Raw genomic sequence first — 19,354 nt, 5'->3', positions numbered from 1 at the left:
GCTTTTTTTCCTGACCCTAACAAACCTCTGCTGGCCTTTTTTTTTTTCTTTCCCCTGCCCATTTTCCCCATCGCTATATGTGTGCGTGGGGTGGGGGTACATCTGTACCACAGCTTGGGTGTAGAGGTCAGAGGACAACTTAGAGAGTGTTGGGTCTCTCCTTCCATCGTTTGTGGGTTCCAGGCATAAAACGCGGGCCCCCAGACTTAGAGGGCAAACACTCTTGCCCTCTGAGCCATCTCACTGCCCCTGTGACCCCTCTCTCCTACCAGTCAATGGGGTCTGTATCTTCCAACTATCCTTCCTTCCTTTTTTTTTTTTTTTTTTTTTTTGAGACAGAGTCTCACTCTGTAGCCCTGGACTATCTTGGAAATCACTATGTAGACCCTGTCTTCTTCTTCTTCTTCTTCTAACAATGGTAATAACAACAACAATAATAATAGTCCACCATATGGGGCGATGGCTCAGGTACAGCCACCTGTCATCATGTTGGAAGGAGAGTGCCAACTCCACAGACTTGTCCTCTTCACTTGAGTGCTATGGCACACAAATACATAACACACACACACACACACACACACACACACTCTAAATAAGAAATCTATTTTAAAAACCTACCATTCAGCTGGACAGTGGCAGTGGCGCATGCCTTTAACCCCAGCACTTGGGAGGCAGAGGCAGGTGGATCTCTGAGTTTTAGGCCAGCCTGGTCTACAGAGTGAGTCTCAGGATATCTAGGACTACATAGAGAAACCTTGTCTCTAAAAATCTAACTAACTAAATACCATGCAAGAGCAGGACCAGTAAAGAGTAAAACAACCTCTGTTCTCAAACTCCCAACTATGTAATGAAGAGTGAACCTTACCAGTAACTTAGACCCATCTTGTTTTCATCTTTACATGATAGACGTCACTGGATGCCAGTAGACACACAAGGGACATGTGTTTCATCTTCATTTCTCTGGAACCATGATCACAGATCCCACAACATACAGTTTTGAAGTAGCAACGAAAATAGTCTTACAGTTGGGGGGTCACCACACTACCACAGTTAGAGGGAAGGTTGAGAACCACTGACCTGTGACAGCAGAGCCTACCTCTCATCATCCATCCACTCCTTACTACCAGTGATGAGTAGCATTGTGGAGTTGATAGAACCTAGACTCAACTGGTACATGGGCCTCTGGATGTAGCATAGTTTGATGGGAAGATGTGCCCACTCCGGGCGGCGCCATTCCCTGCCTGCATCCTTGATTGTGTAGGTAGAGAAAAGGGGTTGAGCAGCAGCGTGCATCCGTCGCTCTCTGCTTCCCGAGTGTGGACGTGATGTGGCCAGCTGCTTCAAGCCCTGCCACCTTGAGACTGCTCTGCACCAGGGACTGTGACCTGAGCTGTAAATTAGCAGAAACCCGTTCTCCCTTAAGTTGCTTTTGCCATAGTATTTCATCACAGCAACAGGAAAAGGAAGTAGGATGCTATCGAAGAATTTCTCCCACCTTGGCTTCTTGCCCTTTTCTCTTGGACCTTCCTTCATCCCTTCTCCTGCCTCTCAGTAGACACTGGAAAGAGGAGACCCTTCCTGGAGTGTGGGCCTCCTCTCCATTTCTGATGTGCAGAACTGGAACTTTAGGGCCAATGTCCCTGCCACTCCTGGAGCCTCCAAGGACTGGTCAGCCACCTGTCTAGAACATGAATTAGGTGCATGAGTGGCGAGAAGCAGAGAGAAGATAATCAGTCAGGGTATACTGGAATGGGGAGTAGAGAGAGGGGCTGCCAGCTAATGCGCTCCACCCACCCTGCTGTGGAGTTCAGACGTGTGCAGCTTTTATATGTGTGCTGGAGCGCTGACCTTAGGTCCTCCTGCCTTCAAAACACACTCCACCGACCGAGCCCATCCCTTCAGTCCCAAGCAAGAACAACTTGTGGGTTCCTGTTATAATTCGTGGCTCCGTGACATTATAACCCCATCCTCTCTTCACCAGCCTCTCCCCCAAGCCCGTTCTCTCTTCAGTGCCCTCTCTGTCATCCCCCCCCCACCAGTGTCCACTCCTAGTTCCTCCCCACTCCCCACTTGTAAATCTTCCCATCTTTAGATGGCCCTCGGCCTTCTCTGGGATTTTCCATCTCCTAAGGAACTTCCTGTGGTTCTCCGCCCGTCTCCTCCATCAGTGGTCCAGTGATTTTCCCTCCCTCGTAGTTCCCTGACTTCTTGTCCTTCAGGGCATGAGTAACACCTCCTTACTGCAGGGCTGTCTGTCCCTTAATGTATTAAAATATGTCAGGCTCTAGAAGTTGAAATCAACAGCAGCTACTGAGTTGTATTAAACCAGACTTCCTTCTTGCCTCAGGCAGATTGACTCTGGGTGTTTGCAGAGACCCCCACACCCTACCACAGCCTGGAACCCTAACCTTTCCCTCCCCCAACAGCCTACCCTATCGTCTCCTTCAGCCCCATTCCTTACCCTTCCTGCCCCACTCTGTACCCACCCCGCCGGATCCCATACCCTCCTATCCCTTCTCTCAATGCCCTCAGTATTTGGAGCAAACATCATTTGCAAGCCTGTGATACCACGGGATCTCCTTTAAGCAACCAGTATCCCATTCATAAAACTGTCCTGTTTGAGGGCAGAAATAGAAAAGAATCCTCCAGTGAGGGGCTGGGATGTGACTGTTGTCTTGCGTAGCCATTGAAAGGCTCTTGATGCTATCCTTAGTACCCTAAATAAATAAAATGGAATAAAAAAAATACTGGGGCAATTAATTGAGCCTAAGGGAAGGAGAGCTATTTTCTTCTGTGGTGTAACCACAGGTAAGGTGCCCCTGCTCCTAAGATAATTTTTCACTCACGCTTCTGTAAGCACCCTGAGTTAAAATCACTGGTCACCAAGAGGAAAGAAAAAAGACATGGAGGTGATAGACAAGAGATTGGTCGAGAAGAGGAAGGATCAGTGTGCCCGGGACGAGAGGGATGGGGTGAATATGATCCACATGCATTCTACAGACAAGGAAACGCCATAGTGAAACCCGTTATTGCAGGGCGTGGCGGCTCCCTGGTAGGTGGGTCTCTCTTGAGTCTGAGACCAGTCTGGTGTACACAGGGAGTTCCAGGCCAGCCAAGGCTACAAAGTGACACCCTGTCTCACACAAACAAACAGAGCTGGAGAGATGGCTCTTCCAGAGAACCCAGGTTCCATTCCCAGCACCCATGTGGTGGCTCACAACCACCTGTCACTCCAGTCTCCGGGGATCTGACGTCCTCTTGTGACCTCTGAGGGCACGAAACATAAACATGGCATACAGACATACAGGCAAAAAACTCATATATATGTAAGATAAGTAAAATTGTAACTGGGTGGTGGTGGCACCTGCTTCTAATCCCAGCACTCGGTAGGCAGAGGCAGGTGGATCTCTGTGAGTTCGAAGCCAGCCTGGTCTACAGAGCGAGTGCCAGAATAAGCTCCAAAGCCACAGAGAAACCCTGTCTCGAAAAACAAAAACAACTATATATATATATTAGCTGCCTATGAAAGCCTAGCCCTGTCTCAAGACAACCCCAGAGGCAGGGGTGACCCCCGCTGTTAGCCCTGCTTTGGAGATGGGATTGTTGGAAGGCCACTCGGAATGAAACGTTGGTGCTCGGGAGTTAACTGAGCGACTACTACAAGGTGAAAAGGAGAGGCGGCGCGTGCACTCGGGGCTTCTAGAGTAGGGCTGGTTTTTTGTGGGTTTGTTTGTTTTTAATGTGTATGAGCATATAACCTGCATGTATGTCCGTGTACATACATGCCCGGTGCCCAAAGAAGCCAGAAGAGGGCATCAGGTCCCTGGGAACTGAAGTTACAGATGGTTGTGAGCCACTATCTGGGTGCTAAGGAATAAACCCAGGTCCTCTGGGAGAGTAGCCTGTGCTAACCACTGAGCCACCTCTCACGGGGCTTCTGGGTTAGAGGGCTCTTGGGCCTCAGAATTGTAGGATGCGTTTCCTGCATGTGGGAACTTAAGACGCTGCTGTCCTTTCTCCCTCCCCCTCCCCTCCTCTTCCCTTCCCGCCCTTCCCTTCCTCCATTCCCTCTTCTCCTTTCTCTCCTCTTCCTTTCTTTAAGACAGGCTATCAAATAGCCCAGGCTAGCCCCCAACTGGCTATGTAGGTGAGGATGATCTTGAACTCTTGATCTTTAAAGCTCTAGCCTCTCAGGTGTTGGGATTACAGGCATGCACCACCACACCAGACTGTCCTTTTCGCTACAAGGTCTTAGTGTGTAGCCCAGGCGGGATTCAAACTCAGCTATCCCCCTGCCTCAGCCCCTCGAGTGCTGGAATGACAGCCATGCACCCCTACACCATGTTCCCTTCCTCCTCTTCATGCAGGCCTGTGCTCGTACGCCCCCCCCCCAGGGCCACCAACGTGAACAGCTGCATCCCGCTAGGTGGCTTCTGCGTGAAGTCGGTGCCGCGACTCTTTAAAAAGAAGCACGGGATGAACAGGAAGCTAAAAATAGCCCAGGATCAATGTAGGGAGGGGGCTTGTCTTCCTTCCTGTTTCCTCTCCCCCAGGGCTTGTAAATTACTGCTGTCGGACAGCTGGGCTGGGCTGCCTTCTTGTAAAGCTGTGATAGTGTGGAATTATCTTGGCTGCCAGCCTCCACGGGGCAAGGATGCGATGCTGGGACTCTCGCCACAGGCATCTCAGAGCTGGACCCTTGTCCTCTTGGTCCACACTTGCCCACACATCTCTACCTCAGCCTAGCATTCGTGAGTCTCAGGCAGGAGGATCCCCGGTCCTAGGCCAGCCTGGGATAACTCCTCAGACCCTGTAACAGATGAGCTAAATGGACAGTGATAGGATCCTGGACTTGGCTTCTTAGGGAAGAGCCCTAGAAAAACTCTTGGCCTCTTAGAGGATGCAGTTCACTGCCTCTGGGCTGGGCAACCAAGGAGCTTCAAAACCACTGCCTGCATGGAGGAACCCGCCCAGGTTGATGAGCAGGCAAGGCCCAGGAGCTCCAGCCGACTGGGTCCTGGCAGAGACTTGCAAGCTGGTTGCTGACGCAGGGATCTGTTTGAGTGGCTCTCAGCTGTCTCTGTGAATTCAGTTTGTCCCCTCACCACTGCTGGACACTACATCCTGCACGAGAAGACTTAAGGTCCCACTGTTTGCATCCCAGAACCTGACAGGGTTAAGGGCCATCTGAAGAACTGATCTCTGTTCTTCTCTGTGAGGTCACTATCAAAGAGCTCTTCTGGAGAGGAAATGTGGATCCTTTCCCAATACCTCAGCCACTTGGAAACTGTCAGGAAAGGCCTTGGCCATCTATGTTTGAGTGGCATTATAAAGGGGAGAAAGAGATCTTCAAGGGACAAAGGGCTTAGAGATCTCCACTTATAGGTACATAGAGTGTGGCTAAGGGATGGAAATTTTCAGGTAGAAGCTTGGAAATTCCCCGTATAGGAGAAACCGGAAGGGAAGTCCCACACTTCCTCCTCTCCTGTACCCTTTGGCACCAGCCAAGACCAGGGTAGGGTTCCTGAGTCCTGGCTCTGGTTGTTGGGTTGTTCCCAGTCTTGACTGTAAGAACTGGAGTGTGGTGCAGTGGTGGAGCCCCTGCCTAGAATCCCCCAGTGAGGGGCTAGGGTGTGGCTCAGTGGTAGAGCCCCTGCCTAGAATCCCCCAGTGAGGGGCTGGGGTGTGGCTCAGTGGTAGAGCCCCTGCCTAGAATCCCCCAGTGAGGGGCTGGGGTGTGGCTCAGTGGTAGAGCACCTGCCTAGAATCCCCCAGTGAGGGGCTGGGGTGTGGCTCAGTGGTAGAGCCCCTTGACTTGAATCCACTAGTGTAGGCCTGGATTTTTATCCCTAGCACTAGAGGAAGAAAAAAAAAACCAGAATCCCAGAAAGAAATCTTCCAGCATTGACTGTATGTCATAGAGTCCTGGGGTGGCTTTAAAATGCTGATACCTAGCCTGTCTAGAAGTAGGTGACATCAGAAACCCTGGGATAGGACCAGGGTCTCAAACGGTTGCAATGCAGAGGCCTGGGATCTAGAGTTACCCTGCATGCCCTGTCCCTGTGAGCTTTGGACTTGCCTGAGACCTGGAAGCCTGTTCTCAATACACCACCCCCCTTAAAAATTATTTTAAGAAAGTTAGGCATAGTGACAAAGGCTTTATAACCCAAGCACCAGGAAACTGGAGACAAGTGGATGGCCAGAGCTTGTTGGCCAAGCAGACTAGCCTCCAGTGGGTCCCAAGCCAATGAGAGACCCAATCTGAAAAACTAAGGCAGGGGCCTGGCATTGGTAGCTTGCACGTTTTAGTTCCAGCACTCAGGAGGCAGAGGCAGGCAGGTCTCTTGAGTTTCAGGCCAGTTAGGGATATATAGTGAGAACTTGTCTCTAAATAAATACATAAAACTTAAATATGGTAGGCAGTTGTCTTAGTTAGGGTTTCTATTGCTGTGCCGAAACACCTTGAGCAAAGCGACTTGGAGAGGGAAGGGTTTATTTGGTTCACAGTTCTACATCACAGTTCATCATCAAAGGGAGCCAGGACAGGAATTCAAACAGAGCAGGAACCTGGAGGCAGGAGCTGATGCAGGGGACATGGAGGATGCTGCTTACTGGCTTGCTCAGCTGCTTTCTGATAGAACCCAGGACCAGCAGCCCAGGGGTGGCTCCATCCACAATAGACAGAACCGTACCCCATTGATCACTAGTTAAGAAAATGCCTCAGAGCCAGATTTTCTTTTTGGTTTTTTTGAGACAGGGTTTCTCTGTATTGTTTTGGAGGCTGTCCTGGAACTTGCTCTTGTAGACCACGATGGTCTGGAACTCACAGACATCCGCCTGCCTCTGCCTCCCAAGTGCTGGGATTAAAGACATGCGCCCGGCTCAGAGCCAAATCTTACGAAGGTATTTTATAGATTAAGACTCCCACATCTCTGATGCTCCTAGCTTGTGCCAAGTTGATATAAAACTAGACAGTGCAACGGTGCTTGACGGACAGTACCCAAGGCTGGCTGCTGGCCCCCACACCCCCACACAGACGTACAAGAAAATGTTGTGGCTGAGTCCTCTGGGTTTACACTCTTTAGTGGGTACCAGAAGACACTTGGAACTCCACAGCTGTCCCTCCTAGGAGTCAACCAGCCCTTAGCCAGACTAGGAGGCCACACTTCCAGACACTTTATGTCAGTGATGTTGCTGCTAGGCTCATGGGAGCAGTGCCCCAGACCGACCTTGGATGGATGATTACAGAGCGTTTGACCTTTGCTGGCTCTGAGTGGTCCTTCAGTCTTCTCATTACTCATTGATGCCAAAGCTCTCAGCCTTCCCCGGGGACAGCTCTGGCATCCCCCGCTGGTGCCCAGAGAGTGCCCTGGAGCAGACCAGCCTTTACTGATGGCCTCTCTTCTAAAGGACAGACAGTCAGAAGAAAATGATTGGAGTCTTTGCAGAAATGGACAGTGGCTGTAGGAGGAAGCAGACGTTACTGCTATGGGCTGCTTGGGTGAGGCACGGTCTTCCCTGTGGCTCAGCCTCCAGGCTGTGTGACAGAGAGGGCTACACAGACACAGCCGGTGACGAGCATCCATCCTGTGGCACAGCACGGCTACACAGACTTTATTGTGTCCAATGCAGGCTCAGACAGCAGTAACTAGGCTTCTTTGTTTTATGGTTGTTCTGTGTGTGCATGAGCAGATAGCACATACAGGTATCTAGAGGCGGTCAGTATCAGGCGTTAATCCCGGCACTCAGGAGCCAGAGGCTGTGACTTCGGGGCCAGTCTGGGCTATATATCGAGTTCCAGAATATCCCAGGGCTACATAATGAACAAAAATATTTAAAAATTATAGTGTGTAGCCGTGCGTTGGTGGCGCACACCTTTAATCCCAGCACTCGGGAGGCAGAGTCAGGCGGATCTCTGTGAGTTCGAGGCCAACCTGGTCTACAGAGTGAGTTCCAGGACAGCCTCCAAAACAATACAGAGAAACCCTGTCTCGAAAAACCAAAAAAAAAATTATAGTGTGTGTGTGCAATACGCATGTGCACACACGTTATGCCCCAGTGCTCACGTGGAGGTCAAAGGACAATTTTTGGGAGTGGGTTCTCTCCCAGATACCCCATGTGGTATCTGGGGATCAAACTCGGGTCATCAAGTTTGGCAGCAGATACCTTTACTCACTGTGGAGCCAAGGACTCTCACTGAACCTGGAATTAATGCAGTAGGCTAGACTGGCTGGTCATGGATCTCCAGGGTTCCTCCTGTCTCCACCTCCCCAGCGCCTGGGATTACAAGCATGCACTGTATGCTTGGCCTTCCCATTGGCTGCTGCTGATTAGACAGGTCCTCCCATTGGCTGCTGAGGATTAGACATGTCCCCCCCATTGGCTGCTGAAGATTAGGCAGGTCCTCCCATTGGCTGTTGAGGATTAGACAGGTCCCCCCATTGGCTGCTGAGGAAGGTCTTCACATTTATTCAGCAAGGACTATGGATGGAGCCATCTCTTCACCCCATTGTTGTTTGACACAGTCTCATGGAGCCCAGGCTGGTCTCTCACTCATCTAGCTGAGGATGACAGTGAACTCTTAATCCACCTGCCTCCAAATATCGAGCGCTGGGTAATGGGTGTCCACCACCATGCCCTGTTTTCGTGCTGCCGGGACTCGGCCTCATGCGCTAGGCAAGCACTCCACCAGCTGAGCTGCACCCTCAGCCCTGTAACTAGGTCTTTATTGAGTTGCCCTTGCCAGGGCTTGGGTGCTGCCATGCCCATGCCCTTGAGGATGAGTTGTGGAGTTTGCAGCCCAGCCTCCTTTTGGTCTGTTAGGCAGACACGACACATATGGGGTTGTCCTTTCCACAGATGACTGTTTGTGGCAGGTCACCATGGGACCTGAGGCCCCGGCACCTGCTGTGGGGTCAGCTCAGGACTCGGCCAGAGCTACTGACAGTCTGCTGTTTTCAGGACCACAGAGGGAGACGAGACTGGGAACAGCCGTGTCATTTAGAATGCTAAGCTTGTCTTTCTGAGGATGAGTCCAAGAAATCCAGGGCTGTCCAGGACATCCTCCTGGGGACCAGCTGGGCCAAGAGAGTTGCTGAGCTCCACCCTATTGCCCCTGTTTGTGGTGATAAATCTTGACTGTCTACTTGATGAGATGTAGGCTTGAGTTCTGGGCCAGCAAGATGACTTGGATGGCAAAGATGCTTGACACCAAGCCTGACAACCCGAGTTCAATCCCCAGGACAGAATGCTAACTCCTTCAAGTCACCCTTGGACCCTCTATGCTTTTTCTGTCTCCCTTCCTCTCTCTGACACTGCACACACACACATACACACACACACACACATACACACACACACGTCAGGTGTGGTAGTGCATGCCTCTAATCCCAGCATTTGGAAGGTAGAGGCAGGCTTATCTCTTGTGTTTGAAGCCAGCCTAGACTACATATTGAGTTCCAGGCCAGCCAGGGTTGTACATTGAGAACCTATCTCAAAAAATAAGTAAACAAAATGTATTAAATAAAATTGTGAAGGTGTTTCTAGAGACATTTAACTAAGAAGGAAAGGTCTACCCTGAATGCGATGGGCTGGGACCTCAGACTGATGGAAAGAGAATGTATTGGGAATGTAAGGCAGTGGAGATTTGCACCACACAAATGGGGCATGATGGGACCAGCCTGTAACCCTGGCAGTCAGGAGGTGGAGGCAGCAGGACCAGGAGTTAAATTTTATTTATTTATTTATATATTTTTTTTGGTTTTCCGAGACAGGGTTTCTCTGTGGCTTTGGAGGCTGTCCTGGAACTCGCTTGGTAGTCCAGGCTGGTCTCGAACTCACAGAGATCCGCCTGCCTCTGCCTCCCGAGTGCTGGGATTAAAGGCGTGCGCCACCACAGGAGTTAAATTTTAAAGGTCATCCTCAAGTATACACTAAGGTTGAGGTTAGCCTAAGACACATAAGGTGCTGTTTCAAAAATAAGTTTTACCCAGTGACTTTCCTCCAACTAGGCCCCACCCCCTATCTCTGACTGATTCTGTAATGGCATATTATGAACGCACTAAATAATTAATCCATAGATTAGATCAGAGCCCTCAGGATACATCTCTGGAGGCACCTCACAGGGATGCTTAACCAATCCGTAGGTGGTTCTTTTTCTTTCCTTTTTACATTTTCCTCCTTGGTTTTTCGAGACGGTTTCTCAGTAGCTTTTGGAGGCTGTCTGGGACTCACTCTTGAACTCGCAGAGATCCACCTGCCTCTGCCTCCCGAGTGCTGGGATTAAATGCATGAACGGCCATTGCTCTCTTTTTCTTTTTAAAGATTTACCTTATAGCCAGGTGTAGGGGCTTGCACCTTTAATCCCAGCACTTGGGAGAGGCCAACTTCGTGGAGGCCTTTCTCTCCTTTCACCGTTCTGTGGGCTCCAGGGTTGTCAAGCTTTCACAGGCAAGAGCTTTCAAGTGGTGGGCCATCTCTCCAGCCCATGTTGTATGTTTTGAAAATGTGTCTCATGTAGCCCAGGCTGGCCTTAAACTCACTATGTAGCCAAAGGCAACCTTGAATTTCTAATCCTCCTGCTCTTCCAGAGGTCCTGAGTTCAATTCCCAGCACCCAACATGGTGGCTCACAACCATCTGCAAGGAGATCTGTTGCCCTCTTCTGGTATGCAGTTGTACATGCATGTGCATGCAGGCAGAGCACCATATGCATAAAATAAATCTTTTACAAAATATACAAAAAGTAAAACGGAGGACCTCCAGCCCATCCCTGCTTAGCCGAGGCCCCCATCACTGTTCCTTACAACTCCATCAGCAAGTGTCCATGAAGTCAGAGCACTGCATTCTGCCCCAGTAACCCTGATGGCTCACAGAGACTGAATGAGGCAACAGGCCAGAGGTGTTTTGTCAACACTGCAGCCCTGCACAGAGCTTTACTTTTAAAAACAATAGCAGGGACGACTGTGTGATTACCAATAAGTAACCTTATCACTCAGTTATCTCTGAAGTTTATCACCTCTGCAGCACAATACCCTGTAACAAGGCCCTGCCCGCCCCAGCTTGGTACTCAAGGCCCTTGGTGTGACATGTGTAGGGCTAGGCTGCGCAAATCTGGTCACCAGTAGGTGTCAGCCTCCACCAGGACAAATCTGCCAGCCTCTGTGTATGTTTGCCTCCTTGCCTTTTTTCTGTAAAACTATGGTGCTGAGGATTTCACACCTGCTGGGACAGCACTGTCTCTGAACCTCAGCCCCAGCCCCTCACTGGGGGATTCTAGGCAGGGGCTCTACCCCTGAGCCACACCCCAGCCCCTCACTGGGGGATTCTAGGCAGGTGCTCTACCACTGGGCCACACTCCAGCCCCTCACTGGGTATTTCTAGGCAGGTGCTCTACCACTGAGCCACACCCTAGCCCCTCACTGGGGGATTCTAAGCAGGTGCTCTACCACTGAGCCACACCCCAGCCCTCTTGATGGTTTTTGTTTTGAGATAGGGTCACTGTAAATTGTTGCAGATGAGCAGCCTGATGAAGAGATGGGGTGGAAGGCTGGGAGAAGGTAGACTACAAGGGGGGGAGAGGAGGTCATAACATTCAGGAGCTTGGTGCAAAATAAACCAGATTAGGATTTGCTTTTTATTCAAGGTAGGCTGACAGGAAATTATAATTAAATTACTGTAAGAATGGGGGGGCATGCATGTACTACAGTTTTTTTGTTTGTTTTTCGAGACAGGGTTTCTCTGTATTGTTTTGGAGGCTGTCCTGGAACTCACTCTGTAGACCAGGCTGGCCTTGAACTCACAGAGATCCACCTGCCTCTGCCTCCCGAGTGCTGGGATTAAAGGCATGCGCCACTAACACCTGGCTTGTACAACAGTTCTTATGCGGAGATCAGATCACATCTTCAAGGAGCTGGTTGACTCCTTTAACCTGCTGAACCAGCTTTCCAGCCCAAAGAGGCTTTTTTTTTTTTTTTTTTGGTTTTTCAGGACTTTGGGTTTCTCTGTGGCTTTGGAGTCTCTCCTGGAACTAGCTCTTGTAGACCAGGCTGGTCTCAAACTATAGAGATCCGCCTGCCTCTATCTCCTGAGTACTGGGATTAAAGGCGTGTGCCGCCACCACCGCCCAGCCCAGAGGCTGTTTTTTAAAGGCATTTATGCACAGGCCTTACCTATCCTTGTAAATGAAGTCATAGCCCTGCCTCTAGTTAGCCTGTCCTTTGTCACAGCTTCAGGGTGCAATAACCCTACAGAAAACATCACAGCCCCCAAGCAGCGGAAGCTGAAGCAGGAGATGCACTTGCTGACCTTTGAGCAGCGTGTGCATCTCCTGTAACCGCTACAACAAAGCTACCACAAGCTCCATAGTTAAAACATCAGAATTCTGGGGCCAGGGACATGGCTCAGTGGGTGAGGGTGCTTGCCTCCAAGCCCAACCACCTGAGAAGCTGAGTTCTATCCTCAGGACCCACATGGTAGAAAGAGAACTTATTCCAGCAAATTGTTCTATCACACACACACACCTACCTTAAAAACAGAAACAGAATCCTGTCTTCTCACAGCTCTGGAGGCCAGAAACTGGGAATTTATGTCACTAGGTCGAAATCTAAGGTGACAAAGGTACCAGAAATGGCTCAGTGGGTTAAGAGTATATGTTCGAATCTCCAGTGCCTGCCTACACACACAGCACTCCAGCACTCTGGAGGCTCTTACAGGGGTTTGCTGTGAGTTCAAGTCCAACCTGGGCTATATATAGTGAGTTCCAGGGTGGGGAAGGGGATAGCAAGACCTTGTCTCAACAAGCACCCCAGCTGGGTATGGTGGTGCACACCTTCAATGCCATCACTCAAGGGACAGTTCCAGGCCAAATTCTAGGCCAGCTAGGGCAAAGCAGTTCCTGTCTCAAAATAATAATAATAGAATTAAGAAGCATCGCTAAAACTAGGAATGGTGGTATATATAAAGCCCCAGCATTTACAGTTGGACACAAAGATGCACGCCTTTAACCTGAGCACTCTGGAGGCAGAGGAAGGTGGATCAAGGTGAGTCTGAGGCTTGCCTAGTCGACATAGTGAATTCCAGGCCAGTCAGGGTTACAAGTTACAATTAAGACTCTGTGTAAATAATAATAATAGAATAGTAATCCCACATTTGTAAGGAAGAAACAGAAGCAGAAATACTACCCCTAGTATATGAGATCTTGTCTTAAAAAACAAAAAGCCTTGGCTGGGCATTGGTGCAAGCCTTTTGTCACAGCATTTGGGAGGCAGAGGCCGGTGGATCTCTTTGAGTTCAAAGCCAACCTGGTCTACAAATCGAGTTCTAGGACAGCCAGAGCTACACAGAGAAACTGTCTCAAAACAAAACAAAACCCCAAAACAATAAAAAGCAGCCAATAACAACAAAAGCCTACACTCCACACTTAAATAAAAAGCATCTGTTGGGAATTCTTGATCTGGCAACCAATTCTAAGCTTAATGGTTCACAAATTTTTTGACTGTTTTTGAGGCAGCATCTTTTGATTGTAGCTCCTGGCTATGTAGCCCAGGCTACTCGGAAAATCCCTGCCTCGGTGCTGGGATAGCCACCACACCTAGCTCCTGCGCACACTTCTGCCTGTAGATCTGCTCACCCCCACCCACCAGAGGGCTTGCTGAAAAAACAGCCCCAACTTCATTGATAAGAATTCTGATTGCAAAGGGAGGGGCTGCTAGCCTGCCCAGCTGGCTCCTTCCGGTAGGTACAAAGAGGCCTGGAGTCTACTTCCTGGTAGTGGGTGGGGCCTATCCCTTCCTCCTTTGAAAACCTTAAACTCATCCTCAGCTAGACAATAAAGTGGAGGCCAGCCTGGGCTTCGTGGGGACCCTGTCTCATAAAAGAGATCCTGTCATGGCCACTGCAGGCCGTTGGTCCCAGAACTGGTGAGGTAGAGACAAGCGGATCTCCAGGGTTTTGGGGCCAGCCTGGTTTACATAGAGAGTTCCAAGCCAGCTATAGGGCTACACAGTGAGACCATCTTAAAAAACAAAGCCAGGGGCTGGAGAGATGGCTCCGAGACTAAGAGCACTGGCTGCTCTTGTGGAGAACCTAGGTTCAGTTCCCAGAATCCACGTTGTGGTTCACAGCCATCTGCAACTCAATTCGAGGGAATCCAGTGCCATCTCCTGGCTCCTAAAGGCACCAAGGGTCACGCACATGGCACACAGACACACATGTTGGGAAAAGACATGCATCAAATAACATAAACAATCGTTTAAAGGGAGGGTGCAGGCTTGGCAAAGAGCTTGCCACACAAGCAAGAGCACCCGGATTCAGATTCCCATACCCTGTGAAAAGCCGGGCACACTGCCATCCCAGGGTTGGGGAAGTAAAGGCAGTTTCCCTGGGACTCTCTGCCCAGTCAGCCTAGCCAAATCCGTGAGAGACCCTGTCTCAAAAGACACCGGAGGACTGGCAAGAAGGCACTCGCTGCCAAGCCTCATCCCCCATTCAAGACCCTGCGTGACGGAAGGGGGGAATGGACTCTTGAAAGGTGCCCTCTGACAGCCACACCTGTGCTATGTATGACACATGTATGTGCACAAAGGGACTGATGAAGACATGTGCCCTCCAGCCCCCGTGTCATCCCTCTCCCTATGCACCGTACACATACAAAACACCAAGGTTTTAAAAAGCTGTGCGCTCCCACTGTAGGGCATCTCTGGAAGCCCTCTGGGGCTTGGGGGTACTGTCTGTATTGAGGTGTATTACCAGGGGTCAGTTCACTCTCCTCTGGGTCAGTCTCCTCCGTGTGTAATGAAGAATTGGCCCTAAAGTGGACTGTCAGGTCCCTGGCGTGGTAACTACACCGGGACCAGGCTGCCTCTGATTTGGGAGGAGGAAGATGACAGGCTTTTGTCTCTTGGGAAACCTAACACCAAAGGAGCCTTCACTTGGAGTCCAGCTCTAGGCACCAGCTGCGTCTCCCAGAGCGGAGGCCCAGGGATTCTCTAAGGATGGGAAGTTGGTGGGGAGGCAGGGCTGGGCTATGAAGGTAGGGGTCCTGAGAGGGCGTAGACGCCCAATTTAGAAGCCAGGCAGCCAATCCCTCCTCCAGAAAGGGGCGACACCCGGTACCGTCATTTCCATTTGCCCATCTGTTTGGAGCCCCCAGCCTCGCGTTGGGAGGCCTCTGGGGATTAGCCTCAGCCTCTCAATTACCTCTTTGTCCATGGGGGGGAAAGCCAAGTGGAGAGGGGACAAGGGGCTGGACCCCTGCCCTCACTGGAATGTGCACACTCGTGGTTGAAGGGGTATCTCTCCCGCCCCTTCTGCCACCCCCACCCCCCGCACTTCCTGACTCCCGCCGAGCCCACCACGGAAACGCGCGCGTGCATGCACACACATTCGCACATGCTTGCATGCGTGTACACACACACACACACACACACACACACACACACACACACACACTTCCTGGCGCCCTCCGGCTCCCGGCTCGCCAGTGATCCTGGCGCCCTCCGGCTCCCGGCTCGCCAGTGATCCTGTCCCATCCGCCAGGGCAGCCGCCGAAAAGAGACCTTTTGTTATTCAAATCACACCCTCCCCGATGAGCTCCTAGGGACCTCAGGGTCCCGGAATCCATCGCGGGGTGTCCTCACCTCTTGCGGAGGATCTCGGGGTTCCCCGTGCCCTCCCCCCTCCCCCGAGAGCACATTCTCCAGCTCCACGCAGGGACCGCGCCTCCCCCGCCGGCGCCCTTCCCCTCCCCTTCCATCCCCTTCCCTCCCCGCCCCGCCCCCGCCGTCCTCGGTCCAGCCGCGGTGCCGCCGGCCACCACCAGGGCCCCCGCCGGCCGCCGTTGCCAGCAAGCAGCATGGCACCCCCGGGGCTGCAGTAGCCGCCGCCAGCCTTCAGTGGGGGGCACCCGGGATCTCCCTTGGTGTGGGGGAGGACACCTTACCGCTTCAGTCATGGATGTGAGCAAGATGGTGAGTGAGAGCTCTGAGGCTCTGTCCCCGAGCTCCCCGCCCCCACCCGCCGCCTCGCATCCCCTCTCCCCCCTTCCCCCTAGTCTGCAGCGTGAGCCATTGAAAGTTTTCTGGATTGTTGATTCTCCTGCCTGTTGGCCCCGCTCCGCCGAGCGCTGGGAGAGAGGGAGAACCCGGCCAAGGATCTGGAGGCGGCTGGCCCGCGGGGCTGGGGCTCCCGGTTTCCCGCCTCGCCTGCTGCCAGGGCTGCCCTGGGCCGGGCTCCCTTTCCTAAATTAGTCAACCTGCGAGGCTGTGCAGGGAGGGCAGCGCAGCAGGAACGGGGGCTGCTGCTGTCCCTTTGGAGCCCCCAGCTCGCACGGGGCTGGGAATCCACTTGGAAGGTTTGTGGGCTGGGAGGTACAGGTGTCCCCGGGAGGGCGAGCGGGGAGAAATCCCGGCTTTGGCCAAAGTGCGGGGGCGGGAGCGAGACGAACCCCCAACCCCGCGCGCGCGCGCCCTCGTAAAGGCCGTGTTATAGAGTGGTCACTTGTAAGCCTCAGCTTCGCCTTTCTTGACCCGTTAAAGTATCTAATCTTTTTTTGGTTCTTTTAGAATGGGGGGGTCTCTTCCCTGCCCTAGGGCAGCCCCGCCCCCACTCCAAATACTGCGGGAGATGCCAAAATTGTTGCTCATTGAGAAAAAAACCGAGTGACTCTCAGCGGGTGTCAGGATGTCATTTGGGGGATCCTGGAGGGATGGAGGGAGTATCTCAGGAGGGCACTGCAGGTTTCCCCAGGGGAGACCACTACCACTCTGGCTGGCTTAGACCTTGGTTCCCCATCTTTGGCTGGTGCAAATTGGAGAGGTACGCTCCCCTAAATGGCGGGCTCTGACTTTGGGAGTCCCAGGGAGGCAGGAGACAGCAACAGACGTGGAACGTGACTGTGCCCAGCTGTCGGTGACTTGAGCACTCACAGCTTACTGAGAAGGTTTGCGGTTAATTTCCTCTAGAGGCTGCATTTTCAGGGTGCAGACATACCCTAGAGAAGGCAAGTCCGCCTGGCCCCTGCATAACCTTTGGCCCTCTGTCTTGGACCAAAGCGTGGAGACAGGTGTGGATTTTCCTCTGGTAGGAGACCCAAGAGGCTTAGTGTCAGCACCCTGTGGTAAGGGTTAGGGGTTTCCTGAACTGTCGACTTCCAGTGAAGATAAAGTTTCCTTCAGTGGGACAGTGCCAAGTGGCTAGGCCCTGCCCCCATTGCCTGTGTTTGTACTGCTGACCACTTAAAACCCTCAAGGAAAGCCCTCCTGAGGCTGGAGAGCGAATCCATCCATACACTGCCAGCGTGAGAGGCAGAGACTGATGCCCTGTGAAAACACACCAGGTGTGTGCGCTTGCACTCCCGACTCCGGGAAGGTGAAGACAGGTGGAGCCCCTGGGCTCGCTGGCCTACCCAGTCTAGCTTCGTTTGCAAGTTCTAGGCTGTGTTATAAAAAATGTGGCTAGCACCCGAGGAACACCCGAGATTTAATCTGGCCCCATGTGCACGTGCTCACTGGGACCTGCACACACACAGGCACCGCCAACACGCCCGCACAGGTGTAGGAGCAACATGAATGGGGAGGAGGGCTGGTGAGATGGGCCCAGCCGGTGAAGTACTTACCGTGCGAGTCTGACTGCATGAGTTCGGTTCCCAGAACCCCTGCGAAGGTGGAAGGAGAGACCGAGCTCCAGGAAGTTGTCCTCTGACCTCTACACAGCTCACATATCACAACAACAACGTAGGGGCCTACAAAGATGGCTCAGTGGGTAGAGGCACCTGTTGCCAGGCCTGATGACGTGAATTTGATCTCAGGGACCCACACGGTGGAAGGAGAGACCCGACTCCATCCAGCTGTCCTCTCTACAGCATGGTGGGAAACGTGGCTGCCTGGCGTTTTCTGAAGGTGTCGTAGCAACACTGAAGACACCTGTCTGCGCTGTAGTTTAGGGTCCCAAGACACATGTCTGCGCTGTAGTTTAGCGTCCTGTAGCTGCTACTCCAGACGGCTTCTGAGCTTCCATTCACGTTCCTTCTAACGTGCCAGGGTCAGGGACTTCTTTAGTCTCAGGAGGCAGAGGCAGGCGGATCTCTGAGTTCAAGGCCAGCTTGATCTACAAAGCGAGTTCCAGGATAGCCAGGGTTACATAGAGAAACCCTATCTCCAAAAGTCAGGAAAAATAAATATCCCATTTATTTGTGTGTGTGTGCGCGCGCGCGTGCGTCTGTGTGTCTGCATGCATATGCCATAGAATATGTGTGGTAGCTAGAGGACAATTTGTCAGGAGTTAGTTCTCCTTCTGTCAGGCAGGTTCCAGGGATGAAACTCAGGTCTTCAGGCACCTGTACTCAATGAGCCATCTTGAGTACAGCCACCTGGCCTATCCCTGTCTTTTTCTTTTTAAGATTTATTTATCTATTACATATACAGCGTTCTGCCTACACTCCAGAAGAGAGCACCAGATTGAATTGTAGGTGTTTGTGAGCCACCATGTGGTTGCTGGGAATTGAACTCAGGACCCCTGGAAGAGCAGCCAGTGCTCTTAACCTCTGAGCCATCTCTCCAGCTCCCATCCCTGTCTTTAGTCACACTACTTCTGCTTCTGTCTATCCCTCGTAAATTCCATGGCATTTGTTTAGTTCCTATCATTGTTATACCAAGATGAAGGACACAAACAAAGAGAGCCCAAGGCCTCCTGCTCCCTGGGGCAGACAGGCCGGACAGCAGGCAGCTGTCTGTGCGGGCTCTGAGCAGAAGGTTTAAAAGGGCCACGGAGGCTCAAAAGCAGAGTTCAGAGGCTGCACAAGAGAGACAGACTTGGGGGAGAAAGTTGGGTGGAGTATGAACAGTTGTAATCCAAGCTCTGGGAAGGGGTCTCGAGCAGATCACTGGGGCTTTCTGGGAGCTGGGAATCAGGGAGCTCCAGGCCAGTTGGGAGATCCTGTCCTCAAAAATAAGTTGGGCCTGATGGTGGTGGCACACACCTTTAGTCCCAGCACTTGGGCCCTTGGGAGGCAGAAGCGATTGGATTTATGTGAGTTTGACGCCAGCCTGGACTACAGAACCTGGGAAACAGTCCAGTGGGTAAAGTTGCTAGCTCAGAGGCATACACGCAGGCTTGGATCCCCAGCATGCACATGCAAGCTAGGCAAGGTGGCTACAACCCTGTACTCGCAGATTCCAGAAGCTTGCTGGCCATCCAGGCTACCCGATCAGAGTGAGAGATCATGTTTCAAAAGTAATGTAGAGCTGGGTGTGGTGGTGCACGCCTTTGATCTCGGCCCCGTGGAGACAGAGGCAGGTGGAGCTGAGTGAGTTCGAGACCAGCCAAGGTTACATAGTGATACCCTGCTTAGAAACAAA

General features: G+C 51.9%; 1 protein-coding gene across 7 annotated transcripts in view; it reads left to right on the top strand.

Moving 5' to 3' along the window:
* Hip1 (huntingtin interacting protein 1) overlaps positions 1-19,354 on the top strand; it is a 118,402-nt gene that overhangs the window by 30,421 nt on the left and 68,627 nt on the right. Inside the window, exon 1 of one of the 7 annotated variants that reach the window (XM_040731226.1) lies at positions 15,784-15,967. The exons of the other annotated variants lie outside the window; for them this stretch is intronic. Within the exon in view, the coding sequence (XP_040587160.1) occupies positions 15,950-15,967 (18 nt within the window). The 5' untranslated portion in view covers positions 15,784-15,949. Of the gene's footprint in view, positions 1-15,783; positions 15,968-19,354 lie in introns of those variants that run through there. 7 annotated transcript variants of the gene reach the window in all.

The sequence above is a fragment of the Mesocricetus auratus genome, unplaced genomic scaffold (assembly GCF_017639785.1).
Source record: "Mesocricetus auratus isolate SY011 unplaced genomic scaffold, BCM_Maur_2.0 Super-Scaffold_100025, whole genome shotgun sequence".
Lineage (NCBI taxonomy): Eukaryota > Metazoa > Chordata > Mammalia > Rodentia > Cricetidae > Mesocricetus > Mesocricetus auratus.
The sequence above is the reverse complement of the archived record's forward strand: the minus strand, read 5'-3'. Positions and strand labels throughout refer to the sequence as shown.